Source organism: Borostomias antarcticus, assembly GCF_949987555.1.
Source record: "Borostomias antarcticus genome assembly, chromosome: 20".
NCBI lineage: Eukaryota > Metazoa > Chordata > Actinopteri > Stomiiformes > Stomiidae > Borostomias > Borostomias antarcticus.
Genome location: NC_140253.1, coordinates 435708 through 450707, shown reverse-complemented (window position 1 = coordinate 450707; position 15000 = coordinate 435708). Strand labels below are relative to the sequence as shown.

The 15000-nt window shown below is 48.5% G+C and overlaps 2 protein-coding genes across 5 annotated transcripts in view; one reads left to right on the top strand and one right to left on the bottom strand.

Annotated features, from left to right (window-relative positions):
- Positions 1-4860, top strand: part of galnt7 (UDP-N-acetyl-alpha-D-galactosamine: polypeptide N-acetylgalactosaminyltransferase 7) — a 29555-nt gene extending 24695 nt beyond the window's left edge. For all 3 annotated transcript variants that reach the window (XM_084454244.1, XM_084454243.1, XM_084454245.1), the window contains 3 exons: positions 353-451; positions 624-752; positions 2639-4860. In XM_084454244.1, coding sequence (XP_084310370.1) covers positions 353-451; positions 624-752; positions 2639-2776 — 366 coding nt within the window. In that variant the 3' untranslated portion in view covers positions 2777-4860. The remainder of the gene's footprint in view (positions 1-352; positions 452-623; positions 753-2638) is intronic.
- Positions 4861-5483: 623 nt separating this feature from the next.
- hmgb2a (high mobility group box 2a) lies at positions 5484-9132 on the bottom strand. 2 transcript variants are annotated; one of them, XM_084454318.1, is made up of 5 exons: positions 9056-9132; positions 7144-7311; positions 6529-6677; positions 6236-6410; positions 5484-6064 (listed from the first exon to the last, which is right to left on the bottom strand). In XM_084454318.1, the coding sequence occupies exons 2-5, from the start codon at positions 7294-7296 to the stop codon at positions 5885-5887; spliced, it is 657 nt and encodes a 218-aa protein (XP_084310444.1). In that variant the 5' UTR covers positions 7297-7311; positions 9056-9132; the 3' UTR covers positions 5484-5884. The 2 variants fall into 2 exon arrangements, with proteins under 2 accessions (XP_084310444.1, XP_084310445.1); XM_084454319.1 differs by lacking the exon at positions 9056-9132 and adding an exon at positions 8919-9006.
- Between the last annotated feature and the right edge of the window lie 5868 nt (positions 9133-15000).

Genomic DNA, 15000 nt, shown 5'->3' with positions numbered 1-15000 from the left:
TCTGTCTGCCTGCACTACCCCCTCCCCCCCAAGAACCTCGAGTGGGGAGAGGTGAGATCTGCCTGTCTGTCCGTCCGTCCGTCTGTCTGCCCGTCCGTCCGTCCGTCCGCCCGCCCGCCCGTCTGTCTGTCTGCCTGCCTGTCTGCCTGTCTGTCTGTCTGTCTGTCTGCCTGTCTGTCTGCCTGTCTGTCTGCCTGCCTGCCTGCCTGCCTGCCTGCCTGTCTGCCTGCCTGCCTGCCTGCCTGTCTGTCTGTCTGCCTGCCTGCCTGTCTGTCTGTCTCATTAATCTGTTTGTCCATCAATCTCTTTACTGCCATTGAGTTTTCTGTTGTTGTTGTTGTTGTTGTTGTAGATCCGTGGTTATGAGACCAGCTACTGTATAGACAGTATGGGACACACCAACGGAGGCAACGTGGAGATAGGACCCTGTCACAGGATGGGAGGAAACCAGGTAAAACACGCACACACACACAGGCATAAACACACACACACACAGGCATAAACACACACACACACAGGCATAAACACACACACACACAGGCATAAACACATACAATCACATGTTGTAATCTGTGTGTGTGTGTGTGTGTGTGTGTGTGTGTGTGTGTGTGTGTGTGTCTCAGTTGTTCAGGATCAACGAGGCCAACCAGCTGATGCAGTATGACCAGTGTCTGACCAGAGGACCGGACAACTCTGCCGTGATCATCACACACTGCAACATGAACCAGAACACAGAGTGGAGATACTTCAAGGTAGGCTGACCCCTGACCCCTGACCTCACATGGTCTCACTAGTCACACATCGGCCATTAACCCAGTATGACCCATTGGCGATTGCTCCTATAAGCCAGGGTAAACCTGGCTTACCCATACAAATCCAAATAAAACTTGATTTTTGCGCCGGCACGAAAATCGACTTTCAGACTGTTTTTGACTTATATGCGTCTTGTATTCTGCCATATCGCTTCATTTTCATCCATGTTTAGCATTTTGGTACTGCTCCGTCTCCCCCTACAGTCCTCATGAAAATACAGTCCACGTTACGGTCCGTTGACACCGGTCTTACGAGCTCGTCATTCACTTTAACATTGTAGGCCAGGTAAAATGATTCTGGCTTACGGAAATCAACATCGAATGAAAAATCAACCAACCAAATTAGCCCACACATACAAAACCGCAAACAATGTTGTCATCAGTCGAAATGTAAACTAATCTGTAATTCGTCAAAATGCTTAAAAGTGGTCGTAGGGTAAGCCAGTTTTCGAAGTGCTTACATTGGAATTCCCATTGACATTTTAACATTGGGACGGTTTATCCAATCAAAACTTGTCATGACTGCCCCATCATTCACATCGCCTGTCAATCACGTTACCCACTTTAGCTATCTAGCTACTGGCAGCATCAACGAACATGGAAAACGGAGATCTTGAGTATTTGTTGAAAGTTGATTCCAAAATGAAGTGGATTTTTTAGTGATTAATTGCCAGTTGTTATGGCTGTGCGTTTTGCTTTGCCTAGTTTAATCAGCACTCGAGAGCGTGAACTTTGCTTCCTGGAGCGGTGGGCTAATAGGGCTAGTAGCCTAGTAGTAGCCTAAACACTGATGAGTGAAGTAGGGGAGTAGGCTATTGAGTGCTGTGCCCTAAGGGGGTGTATTTTATCGTCCTGTCATTCCTCTTCGTGGTGCTTGACCATTGTTGTCATATAATGGCTCTGTAGTTTATTTAGTGTGTCCCTAAAAGCTTGGTTGTTTCGGCCTAAATATTGCCCTCTTATTCACTCGCTCTCAAATTATTGGCCTTTGTTGACGTGTTAAAAAAAACATCAGTAGCCTAGGCTACTATACTTTTCCTGTATGTTTTGACATAAAAATGCCACCGCTCAGCATCCTTCTGGTGCTGTGAAACCTCCCATCAGGGCATGCTTTGAAAGTGCACCCCCAAAAAAGTTGTGCGCGCTACACGTGCGTGCTTCGTTGGTCTTGGCTTACCCGGTTCTAGGACCCACCAGATGCCACTGGTATGACCCTAAGCCTGACCCTAACCCAGTAAAGATGGACTCTATTACCTAACCCTACTCTATCAGCCATATAACATAGTATATTACCATAGTAACATTCAGTAGTAAATACGACCTAAGCTGTGTTCAAATTCGGCGAACATTTGTGGCAAACGTTTTCTTAGAACCGTTAAATTTGAACGGAGAGCCCTTCTGTGACCAACAATGATTTTCTGGATGATGTATTTTGGCTGTAGTCCTGCTAGTACAACCTAATTTAACGCTAGTTAGAAGTAAAAAGGCCTCCGGTATCAATTCATTAATTCAATCATACAAATACATTTCCCTCAGTCCAGCGTCTATTTTTGTTCACCACAAACTACATTCTCATACCATTCACTTATGTTTGCAAACGTTTGCGGCAAACACAAAGCTAACTTTTTTATTTTATTTTTTTAATTCGTTGCATTTGAACACACCTCTGATCTCCTTGCTGTCCTGTCTTGTCTTTCCTTTTTGTTTATTTGTTGTTTATTGTTATGCACCAATAGTCCAAAGCAAATTCCTCGCATGTGAAAAGCTACTGTACCTGGCCAAAATAAATCTGATTCTGGTGACCTATGAACTCTGCCCCTCTCCAGGACCTTCACAGGTTCACTCATGTTCCCACGAGTCGCTGTCTGGACCGCTCCGACATCCTCCACAAGGTCTTCATCTCCGACTGCGACACCAGCAAGACCACCCAGCGCTGGGAGATGAACAACATCGTCGCCGTCTAGACTCTCAGACCTGGACGAGCGCAGACCTGCACGTCTGTGGCCTAGAGACTTCTACAGACCTAGAGACTTCTACAGACCTAGAGACTTCTACAGACCTAGAGACTTCTCCAGACCTGCAGGTCTGTGGCCTAGAGACTTCTACACGTCTGTGTCCTAGAGACTTCTCCAGACCTGCATGTCTACAGGCTGGAGGTCATCAACATGGACATGCCAAAGCTGCAGACAGACGGCCACAGACGGCTGAAGACGACAAACTCAACCTGCTGAAGCGACTGTCTGTACGACTACCTGCACAACTGCAGCCCTCCTTTTCCCCCCTTTTTTTTGTAAAAGCAATAACAGTTTGATCACAAAAAAAAGAACTGCAGCCCTCCCAGACCACGCCCCCTAGCGACAGAGATGCAGCCCTCCCAGACCACGCCCCCTAGCGACAGAGATGCAGCCCTCTTAGACCACGCCCCCTAGCGACAGAGATGCAGCCCTCCCAGACCACGCCCCCTAGCAACAGAGATGCAGCCCTCCCAGACCACGCCCCCTAGCAACAGAGATGCAGCCCTCCCAGACCACCCCCCCTAGCGACAGAGACTCTTACTGCATTCCGAATCGCATACTTCTACTTTTTACTATAAGTACCTACTACAGCTGCCCTTACAAAGTATGTACTTTGCATTCAGTATGCATACACATGGGACATACTAGCCTTTCCCAGATGGGCGGTGCTGAAGGAGTCCTCAGCGATTAGTTCATCCCACAACCAATCACGTTGTGTAGTTTAATTCCATCATTGCACTCAAACGACGCTGATTGGCCTGGTTGGAATTACAACCGAGAAATCACTGTGGACGAGAGCCTTTCCAGAGCCTTAATCGCATTTTGAAAAGTACAGATTTCAGATTCAGGGTCTGGAGCCAGGCTAGCTTGGCTTCACAGATTTGCTAAAATGTGAAGGGTCTGAAAACTCCCAGTTGCTTTCCGATTCCAAAGGGGCGTTACCAACGGGCATAGATCAAAATGCATCTGGACGCAATTGGATAGACCTACAACCAATCAGTCAACAGCGCTCCTCTGTTCCATCATCTTATTAAACCTGCCCCTTGTTAGATAGACGGTTGTGATTGGCACAAACACATTTCTGTTGGAGTGGATTCCGTTAGAACGGCTGGATGTCCAGACTGACCTGAGGAGTGAAACCGAATGTGCGCTCAGAGATCAGGCTGGCGGTGCCATGCTAGAGCCAGGCTATGGAAGTATGCGATTCAGAAGAGAACACAGCTGCAGCCTCCTCCCAACTCTCTGCAAGAACTCATCCAAATGCTCATGCAATGTCACATACATGCCAGGCTGACTGACTGTACATTTATATAGAAAACTACTCCTTCAAACTCCATCAAATCAAAGTGCAAGTCTCACACTCTCTCTCTCTCTCCAGTGTAGGTGATGTTTACATGCTCTGATCTCTCTCTCCATCCTCTCAGCTCTCTGCTCAGGGCTCACATGACCTTTTTATAATTATTCCACAAATATCTGTTGGTGGAGGGTCTGCAATAATAACCAATGGGAAAAGCAGTGAATAGTAACCACTACTACTAGCCCCGCCTCTTTCTCCTCTCTCCCACTCCATCTCTCCTCTCTGATTGGCCATTCGCCGCTGGACTCAGCCACTCCTGCTAGAGGTCAGAGGTCGTTTAGAATGCCCCGTCACCCAGAGGACAGACTAGTTTGATGCAGAATTTGTACTTGGTCTTGAGTGTAAAATAAACTGGGGGAAGGGTTAGGTTTAGGGAAGGTTTTAATTTATTTTTTTCCAGGTGCACATTACCAGCTGAGTGGGGGTGATGTCATTAAACTGCACTATGTAACAATATAGATTATGACTGCAGAAGAACATGATTTAGAATGACGTCGCTCATTCAGAAGCAAATGTTCCTGCGTGTCATTGGGTGTGACGAAGCTGATCATGGATGTGTTTTAAAGCTGATTATGGATGTTTAAAGTTGATCATGGATGTGTTTTAAAGCTGATCATGGATGTTTAAAGCTGATCATGGATGTTTAAAGCTGATCATGGATGTGTTTTAAAGTTGATCATGGATGTGTTTTGTAACATGTAAATATCCCTGGTGACAGGCAGAGCTACAGGGAGGCTGAGCCAAGATGTAAATATCTAACTGCTCTCCCATAGAAATAAACTCTTACCTTTCTACCCAGATGTCCCGTCTACTGCCAAGGTTCCAGGAAAACCAATGTTTTGTGTATAGATGAAAGAACATGTAGGCCTTTGCAGTATTTCCCTACAATATTTTATCTATATATTCAATTGTCTATCCATCTCTGGCCACCTACAGCTTTCCAGGTTCCTGTGAGGCATGCAGATGGATGTGGAACTGCACAGATTAGTGCTGGTATCTCCTCCCTCAATCCCCTGAGGTATCAGTGCTGGTATCTCCTCCCTCAATCCCCTGAGGTATCAGTGCTGGTATCTCCTCCCTGTGAGCAGCAGGGGAGCCGTCACCAGCCTGTGCCAGTGTTGAGTGGGTTATGACCAAAGAGGTCATTTTAGTTGACAACACAAGGACATCTCATCACACCAACCTAATTAAATACTGTCAAAGCCAGTGAAAATACAACAGGATTTAATCATAATGTACAAAATTTTATTATAAAAGAAAAAAAACAAACAATTAAATTCATTCTACACAGTCTTAAAGCTCCATGTTAAAAAATGGTTGCAAATTTTTTTCTCTTTTTTTTTTTTACTACATGTTCCTTGTACACATTTTGTAAAATGGCAGTGAAAACGATACAGGGAGAAAACAAACCGCCACTACAGACAAAACAAGCAGTGCTTTTGAGAAAATCAACCGATAAAAAAAAAAAAAAAATTACAAAACAGCACAAGACCTCAGTGTGTGTGTGTGCGCAACGCAGCCAAGCACACCATCAATCCACACGCTAGAAAACGTGGTAACCGACGCAGCCGTGCCCACACGCCACCAAACACGGGACAGGCAGGCGTGCGAGTCTGGACACGCTTACAAACATGTTTACATGGCATCACAGGTTCACATTGTTTTGTAAAAAGGCTCCAACTGGGCGTGTTCCGGGCCGTCTAGTCATCATCTTCGTCGTCGTCGTCATCCTCGTCTTCCTCCTCGTCCTCGTCATCATCGTCGTCATCGTCGTCCTCCATTGGCTGGGCCTTCTTGACCGGCCGGCCCGGCCCGCTCTTCTTCCCGGCGTCGCTCTTCCCGCCGCCGGCCCCGCTCTTGGCGCGGTACGCCGCCACGTCCTGGAGAGGGGAGAGGGGTTAGAGACCGGGCTGGACGACGACATCTCCTCCCTCCGACAGAACAGCCACATGGAAATACAACGGCCCCAGTGGAGGGAGGCGTGCTGCTCTGTGGCAGTGTGCGCAGGCCAGACTGACTGCGTGTGAGAGACGGTTGTATGCGGGACATACCTTCTCGTATTTCTCCTTCAGCTTGGCCGCCTTGGCCTCGTGGGGCTGCTTGTCCTTGGGGGTCTGTTTGGACCACAGCTCTCCCAGCTTCTTGGCGATGTCTCCGATGGAGATGCCCGGGTGTTCGCCCTTGATGCGGGCGCGGTGCTCCGAGCAGAACACGAAGAACGCAGAGCTGAGGGGAGACCAGGCCAGTTAAACCATTAACCAAACATGATTTCACCATTGACCTCCAAGAAGTCCAGTTTGCACAGTAACAACTGAGCCACTAGGGGCGGTGTTGCAGTACTCACGGTGGTCTCTTGGGGGCGTTGGGATCCTTCTTCCTCTTGCCAACCTTGACTCCCTTGGGGGGGATGTAGGTCCTCATCTCCTTGTCATAGCGCACCTTGTCCGTCTTGGCAAAGTCCTCAAACTTCACTTTCTCCTTGGCTGACATGGTCTGGAACACAGGACACACTGGTTTAGCCCATGATCTGGGATTCAGTATACATTTGTGAAAAAAAATAGCAGAAAATGTACAATATCTCTGGATATTGTAGATGGAGATATGGGTAAATTTGCCCTCAAGAGAATTATGAAAATGCAATTAATGTATTAATATGTAGATGTATTAATATGTAGTAATTCCTGACAAAATAAGTCCCCTTCTCCAAAATAAAAATCACTGGATCTAAGAGTTTCTATCAGCCCTTGATTTGTTTATATATTTATCCATTTAAATCAACCCAGTCAAGCCAAGAGCCAACCAGCTCCGCCACAGTAACCTCCTAGCCCAACCCCCTCTGCTTCCAACGTGACCTCCCACAGCTGTTGCTGTAAACCGACCCTCCCCCTCCCTTCATACCGGCCCCTCTGCCTCCCCAGCCGGCCTCCGGACAAACAACCAGCCCTCGGCCGCTCCTCACCTTCCATCTCTCTGAGCACTTCTTGGAGAACTCAGAGAAGTTGACGGAGGTCCCCGGGTGCTTCTTCTTGTGCTCCTCACGGCACGTCTGCACGAAGTACGCGTAGGAGGAGGTCTTCCCTCGGGGCTTGGTCGGATCTTTATCTTTACCCATGATGGCTGCTTTAATCTAAACACAAACGGACAAAGTTTTAAAATCGCACAGAAAGGGAAGTTGGAGAACATCTTGCTTCCGTACTTTGACGTATTTCCGCCTGAAACGGGCTGCAAGGGCGGGACATACGCTTAGATGAATTTCATTGGAACGTTATCGAGCGGGCGGGATATTCAACACTTGAGGCTGCAGAGTAGTTGACGTTTTGATTGAGGGTGGACGTCATGAGATTATTGGCCTAAAATCTAATGTACCTGGTGTCGTAATTGCACGTGACGTACCGTTTTCCAGGAAGAAAGAAATTATATACTTTGATATAAGATAAGATTTTGTATTTTTTTGGGCATACATCGTTGAATAGGTTAACACTGACCAATTATTTGAACCAAAATGGGACAGAACGCTTTTCATTTCTATGCGACTTTAAAAGGCTTAATAATTCAAAATGTAACAAACACTGGTTCTGTTGCCCGCAGCTGACTTATTAACCAGTCCTCTGGAGGCCGAGCAGCTGAACCGCCCTGGTACCACCAGGTTCCCCCTGATCCCACCAGGTTCCCCCTGGTCCCACCAGGTTCCCCCTGATCCCACCAGGTTCCCCCTGATCCCACCAGGTTCCTGCTTCTCTGAGCACCAGACAATGAGCCGCCATCTTGTTTCCCGCCTAAACACATTCCCCTGCCAAACTTTCCTCACAAAACATGAACTAAACAATTTAACGCCTTTAAGTGCGCCAGTTGATGGTACTCGTTGATTTGAAACTCATGGACAAGGAATAGAAACAGAAAAGCCTTTTTAAAACTAGACATCTTGCCTTCTCGCCCAACTAGTGTTAGCTAGCTAGCCGCGTTAGCCATGCTAGCTCTCATAATGGAGTCTGCACGGCAGCGTGCGTGTTAGCACGCTAGCACCATGCTAGCACCATGCTAGCCAGGTCAATGGTTTAACAAAGTGGATATCGTACCAAATGGTCTACAAAGTTGGAACGAATTTCAAAGGCGTTCAATTACGACCACCTACAATGTGTTTCTGTAACTGAATCCCCACTTAACACAGCTACGTGAGATTAATCTGACAAGCAGCTATTCAGAGTGCGTGCTCTGTAATGTAGAGATAATGCTAGCCATGCTAGCCCCCTCGCTATGCTAGCCCCCTAGCTCTGCTAGCCCCCTAGCCATGCTAGCCATGCTAGCCCCTAGCTCTGCTAGCCCCCTAGCTCTGCTAGCCCCCTAGCTCTGCTAGCCCCTAGCCATGCTAGCTATGCTAGCCCCCTAGCTCTGCTAGCCCCCTAGCTATGCTAGCCCCCTCGCTATGCTAGCCCCCTAGCTCTGCTAGCCCCTAGCCATGCTAGCTATGCTAGCCCCCTAGCTATGCTAGCCCCCTAGCCCTGCTAGCCCCCTAGCTTAATGCTAGCTATGCTAGCCCCCTAGCTTAATGCTAGCTATGCTAGCCCCCTAGCTTAATGCTAGCCATGCTAGCCCCCTAGCTTAATGCTAGCCATGCTAGCCCCCTAGCTAGCGCCTCAAACCGACACTTTAGTCAAAAAGGAAGATATCCATCACCTCCTATAACACGCGAACGAACAACGACATGCCAGAGCACGAGTTAAGAGACACTTTCACCTCAGATCCCGTAACTGTAACTCTAGTTGAGACACTTTCACCTCAGATCCCGTAACTCTAACTCTAGTTGAGACACTTTCACCTCAGATCCCGTAACTCTAACTCTAGTTGAGAGCAGGAGAGCCTCGTCTACTCACCGGGTTACCTCAGATTACCTCAGCCTCAGTCTGGTGAGCAGCTCAACGCCTCAGTCTGCTAGTCAGCGGCTCGAGCTCCAAACAACTCGCTTTCATGTCTTCGGAGCGCCCGCTTCGCGTCCTCCGATTGGCTGAATCCGAGCGTTAACGTTTGAATACGTCACACGCGGGGTGCGAGCCGTCCTCCGATTGGCTGAATCCGAGCGTTAACGTTTGAATACGTCACACGCGGGGTGCGAGCCGTCATCCGATTGGCTGAATCCGAGCGTTAACGTTTGAATACGTCACACGTGGGGTGCGAGCCGTCATCCGATTGGCTGCGGGCGGTTGACAGCGCACCATCACTTTGCTATGTCACGCCTCGTCACGTGGAGCTGCGGTGATTGGTCGAAGAGGGGATTTAAACTACACGGCGCGAAAGATGCCTATTTGATGATGATGGGGGGATGTGCAGCTACTCTCCCGGGTCCACGCACAAAACCCCCACAAACTACAACAAGGGAGATTAGAGTTTACAGTTGTTAGCGAAAACAATACAATACATTTCTAGGCTGTGTGATAAGAATCTGCCCGTTGAAAAAATCCCATCAAACACGGAGGTATGTCCAACAGCACATCTCTTCACAGCAGGCTCTCTCTCCCACAACAACAGACCCAATGCATTGTTACCAAAACCAAATTATTTCCTTTCATCTCGATATCTTTGTGTTTTAAGTCATAATTGAACATTAGCTGTAGCATAGTTGGGTAGTGTAACGTTAATAGCTAGCTAGTGATACAGCAGTATAATATAAAGCACAGCCATAAGCCGAGTTAACCTACAACTAGACCGGCTGAGTTAACCTACAACTAGACCGGCTTAGTTAACCCACAACTAGACCGGCTTAGTTAACCTACAACTAGACCGGCTGAGTTAACCCACAACTAGACCGGCTGAGCTAACCCACAACTAGACCGGCTGAGTTAACCCACAACTAGACCGGCTGAGTTAACCCACAACTAGACCGGCTGAGTTAACCTACAACTAGACCGGCTGAGTTAACCTACAACTAGACCGGCTGAGTTAACCCACAACTAGACCGGCTGAGTTAACCTACAACTAGACCGGCTGAGTTAACCCACAACTAGACCGGCTGAGTTAACCTACAACTAGACCGGCTGAGTTAACCTACAACTAGACCGGCTGAGTTAACCCACAACTAGACCGGCTGAGTTAACCTACAACTAGACCGGCTTAGTTAACCCACAACTAGACCGGCTGAGTTAACCTACAACTAGACCGGCTGAGTTAACCTACAACTAGACCGGCTGAGTTAACCCACAACTAGACCGGCTGAGTTAACCTACAACTAGACCGGCTTAGTTAACCCACAACTAGACCGGCTTAGTTAACCCACAACTAGACCGGCTGAGTTAACCTACAACTAGACCGGCTGAGTTAACCCACAACTAGACCGGCTGAGTTAACCTACAACTAGACCGGCTGAGTTAACCTACAACTAGACCGGCTTAGTTAACCCACAACTAGACCGGCTGCTTCACAAAGGCTCAGCGGGCGACAGCTGTGTGTGTGTGTGTGTGCGTGTGTGCGCGCGTGCGTGCGTGCTGGCTGTGTGCCCTACATGTATTATCTGTATTATCCAACTACTCACTGCGCGTGTCCCATGCCTGTCCGTGTACACAGGATAAAGACACGCTTTGTTCAGTAGTATTCAGTACCGAGAGATCAAACCATAGCTCATAATATGTCATTGTTATATCAACCTTCACAACAAACCTAGCAGTGAAATAGTGGACAAGCAGCCAGGGGTGTAGTGGTGACTAAAGAAGTGGGTATACTCTGACTAAAGAAGTGGGTATACTCTGACTAAAGAAGTGGGTATACTCTGACTAAAGAAGTGGGTATACTCTGACTAAAGAAGTGGGTATACTCTGACTAAAGAAGTGGGTATACTCTAACTAAAGAAGTGGGTATACTCTGACTAAAGAAGTGGGTATACTCTGACTTAAGAAGTGGGTATACTCTGACTAAAGAAGTGTGTATACTCTGACTAAAGAAGTGAGTATACTCTGACTAAAGAAGTGGGTATACTCTGACTAAAGAAGTGGATATACTCTGACTAAAGAAGTGGGTAGGCTATACTGTAGGCCTAGCAGATATGTTACAGTTTTTACATTAGTGGTGTTCAAATAAGTGATTATACTGTGGGTCCATGGATAAAGATGTGGGTATACCTCCGTATACTCTCCACTACACCACTGCTAGCAACAACATGACGTTTTTTCTCCATAATACTAGTACAATTTGAATATATTGTGTTGCTGTTTCAGTTGAAAGTGAACAGGACAGCTGTGATGGGGACTGTATGCTAGCAGCAGCAGCAGCAGCTACTAGAAACTGAGCCGTTGAGAGTCAGAGTGCTCTGGGGGAGAGACACGCACTCGCTAGGTTTCTACACGACTCCCGGCTCGGTGCTCATTAGAGGCGCCAGCTTGGTTGAGACTCAAATCCCTGCAGGACTCAAGCGGTTCTAAGAGGCGGTGAATCCTGTCTATATCCTGATCTCTGGACCTCTCAGATAGACTTTCAGCCAGCCTACTGCAGGCCTTGTTGAGAGGGAGGGAGGGAGGGAGGGAGGGAGAGAGAGAGAGAGAGAGAGAGAGGGAGAGGGAGAGGGATAGAGAGAGGGGGGGAGAGAGAGAGAGAGAGAGAGAGAGAGAGAACTGGAGCAGATCTGCTCTGACCGGTTTGAGGTGGCTGACTGCTGCAGGGGAGAGAGGAGCAGGACTGGCAGGCTGGGTTGAATGTCAAGATGTTATTGTCTCTCTGTTCTCCTCATGGGCCATATAGCTGCTACAGCTGCCCCTGTGTGTGTGTGTGTGTGTGTGTGTGTGTGTGTGTGTGTGTGTGTGTGTGTGTGTGTGTGTGTGTGTGTGTGTGTGTGTGTGTGTGTGTGTGTGTGTGTGTGTGCGTGTGTGTGTGTGTGTGTCAGGCCTAGCCTCAAACAGAATGCCACAGCAGCTGACCTGAGAGGGAGAATGTGGGGAAGAGAGAGAGAGAGGGGGGGGGGCAGAGAGAGGGGGTAGAGAGAGAGCGAGGGGGGGGGGCAGAGAGAGGGGGTAGAGAGAGAGCGAGGGGGGGGGGCAGAGAGAGGGGGAAGAGAGAGAGAGAGGGGGGGGGGCAGAGAGAGGGGGTAGAGAGAGAGCGAGGGGGGGGGGCAGAGAGAGGGGGAAGAGAGAGAGAGAGGGGGGGGGCAGAGAGAGGGGGTAGAGAGAGAGAGGGGGGGCAGAGAGAGGGGGTAGAGAGAGAGGAGGTAGAGAGAGAGAGGGGGCAGAGAGAGAGAGGGGGGGCAGAGAGAGGGGGTAGAGAGAGAGAGGGGGGGCAGAGAGAGGGGGTAGAGAGAGAGGAGGTAGAGAGAGAGAGGGGGCAGAGAGAGAGAGGGGGGGCAGAGAGAGGGGGTAGAGAGAGAGGAGGTAGAGAGAGAGAGGGGGCAGAGAGAGAGGGGGGGGGCAGAGAGAGGGGGTAGAGAGAGAGGTAGAGAGAGTGGGTAGAGAGAGGGTAGAGAGAGAAAGCCTCCAGACCTCCTACCTCCAGACCATGGTCAAACCCTACCCCCCCTCCCGACCGCTACGCTCTGCTACCTCAGGGTGACTGGTTGCCCCGTCACTCCGAGGCCCCTGCGGTCGATCAACACGGTCACAGTCACAACAGTTTATTAGTGCGTGCGGTAACAGTGTGGTAGCGGCTCACACACACACACACACACACACACACACACATACACACACACACACACACACACACACACACACACACACACACACTCACACAGTCGAGATGACATGTCTTCCTTTGAAGAGTACAGATTATAACCAGCAGTTGGCTATGTTATGATAGTATCAGATGTGATTTTCCTAACATAGCCCACTGCTAGTGATTGACAGCTAGACAGCTCCCGTCTGCCTTGATCTCAAACACAGTGTTGTTTATTCCTCCGTGTTTGGTGATGAACAGTTTTATGTTGTCTTCACGTACTTGATCACATTTCTCATTATTTGTGTCACTGGCTCAGAAAACATTCAGCTTGACAACTTGTTTTGGTCTGGCTGGCGTTAGTCAGCCTGCTCCTGCAGACCTACACATGTCTACACAGACCTACACATGTCTACACAGACCTACACAGACCTACACATGTCTACACAGACCTACACAGACCAATACAGACCTACACATGTTTACACAGACCTACACATGTCTACACAGACCTACACATGTCTACACAGACCTACACATGTCTACACAGACCTACACATGTCTACACAGACCTACACATGTCTACACATGTCTACACAGACCTACACATGTCTACACAGACCTACACATGTCTACACAGACCTACACAGACCTACACATGTCTACACAGACCTACACAGACCTACACATGTCTACACAGACCTACACAGACCAATACAGACCTACACATGTTTACACAGACCTACACATGTCTACACAGACCTACACATGTCTACACAGACCTACACATGTCTACACAGACCTACACATGTCTACACAGACCTACACATGTCTACACAGACCTACACCTGTCTACACAGACCTACACATGTCTACACAGACCTACACAGACCTACACATGTCTACACAGACCTACACATGTCTACACAGACCTACACAGACCTACACATGTCTACACAGACCTACACAGACCTACACATGTCTACACAGACCTACACATGTCTACACAGACCTACACATGTCTACACAGACCTACACATGTCTACACAGACCTACACAGACCTACACATGTCTACACAGACCTACACAGGCCAATACAGACCTACACATGTCTACACAGACCTACACATGTCTACACAGACCTACACATGTCTACACCGACCTACACATGTCTACACAGACCTACACAGGCCAATACAGACCTACACATGTCTACACAGACCTACACATGTCTACACAGACCTACACATGTCTACACAGACCTACACATGTCTACACAGACCTACACATGTCTACACAGACCTACACAGACCTACACAGACCTACACAGACCTACACAGACCTACACATGTCTACACAGACCTACACAGACCTGCATCAGGGTGGAGAGGAGCAGAAGAGACTCAATACTAGATCTATCCTTCCTTCCTTCCTTCCTTCCTTCCTTCCTTCCTTCCTTCCTTCCTTCCTTCCTTCCTTCCCTCCCTCCCTCCCTCCCTCCTTCTTTTATCTGAGACCATGTGAGGTGACTGATCATCTCCACGAGGACGAGAAGGGGGGGGGGGGATGTGATCATAACATCTGGACATGACTTCTACGCCGTGTTGACTGTCCAATCAGAGCGCAGGGATCAAAAGGTCCGGCAGGGGATCACGAAGGAGATCTTTGGTCCGAAGAAAACGTCCCTGGAACGACAGAAGTTCCACCAATGAGAATACAATAGAACACAGGAACCACCAATGAGAATACAATAGAACACAGGAACCACCAATGAGAATACAATAGAACACAGGAACCACCAATGAGAATACAATATAACACAGGAACCACCAATGAGAATACAATAGAACACAGGAACCACCAATGAGAATATAGAACACAGGAACCTCATTGGCACATTAGATGGATAGAATGAGCCACCTGGATTCAAAACCCCAAATCGCTACATTGGTGTCAGGTGGAGTTCTGTCCGCTCTCTAAGCTCCCAGGCACAGAGACAGAAAGGCAGTCAGACAGACACTGGTATAAGTGTTATTTTGTTTGTTTCATAACAACCACAATGTCTACAGTGTTCCCGTAGTAGCCGTGACCAGCTCCTATTCGACCCCCAGCTATAGCAGGCCTCGAACAGCGTGCCGGTCTGCCGCACAGAGCTGCTCTGTCTGCACGTCGCCTGCGCCCCCTGGTGGCG

Coding starts and splice junctions, on each gene's coding strand:
- hmgb2a (XM_084454318.1), bottom strand. CDS start 7,296: ATGGGTAAAGATAAAGATCCGACCAAGCCCCGAGGGAAGACCTCCTCC. Junction 6,411..6,528: donor AACGCCCCCAAGAGACCACC/GTGAGTACTGCA, acceptor GTCTCCCCTCAG/CTCTGCGTTCTTCGTGTTCT. Junction 6,065..6,235: donor TGAAGGAGAAATACGAGAAG/GTATGTCCCGCA, acceptor TCCCCTCTCCAG/GACGTGGCGGCGTACCGCGC.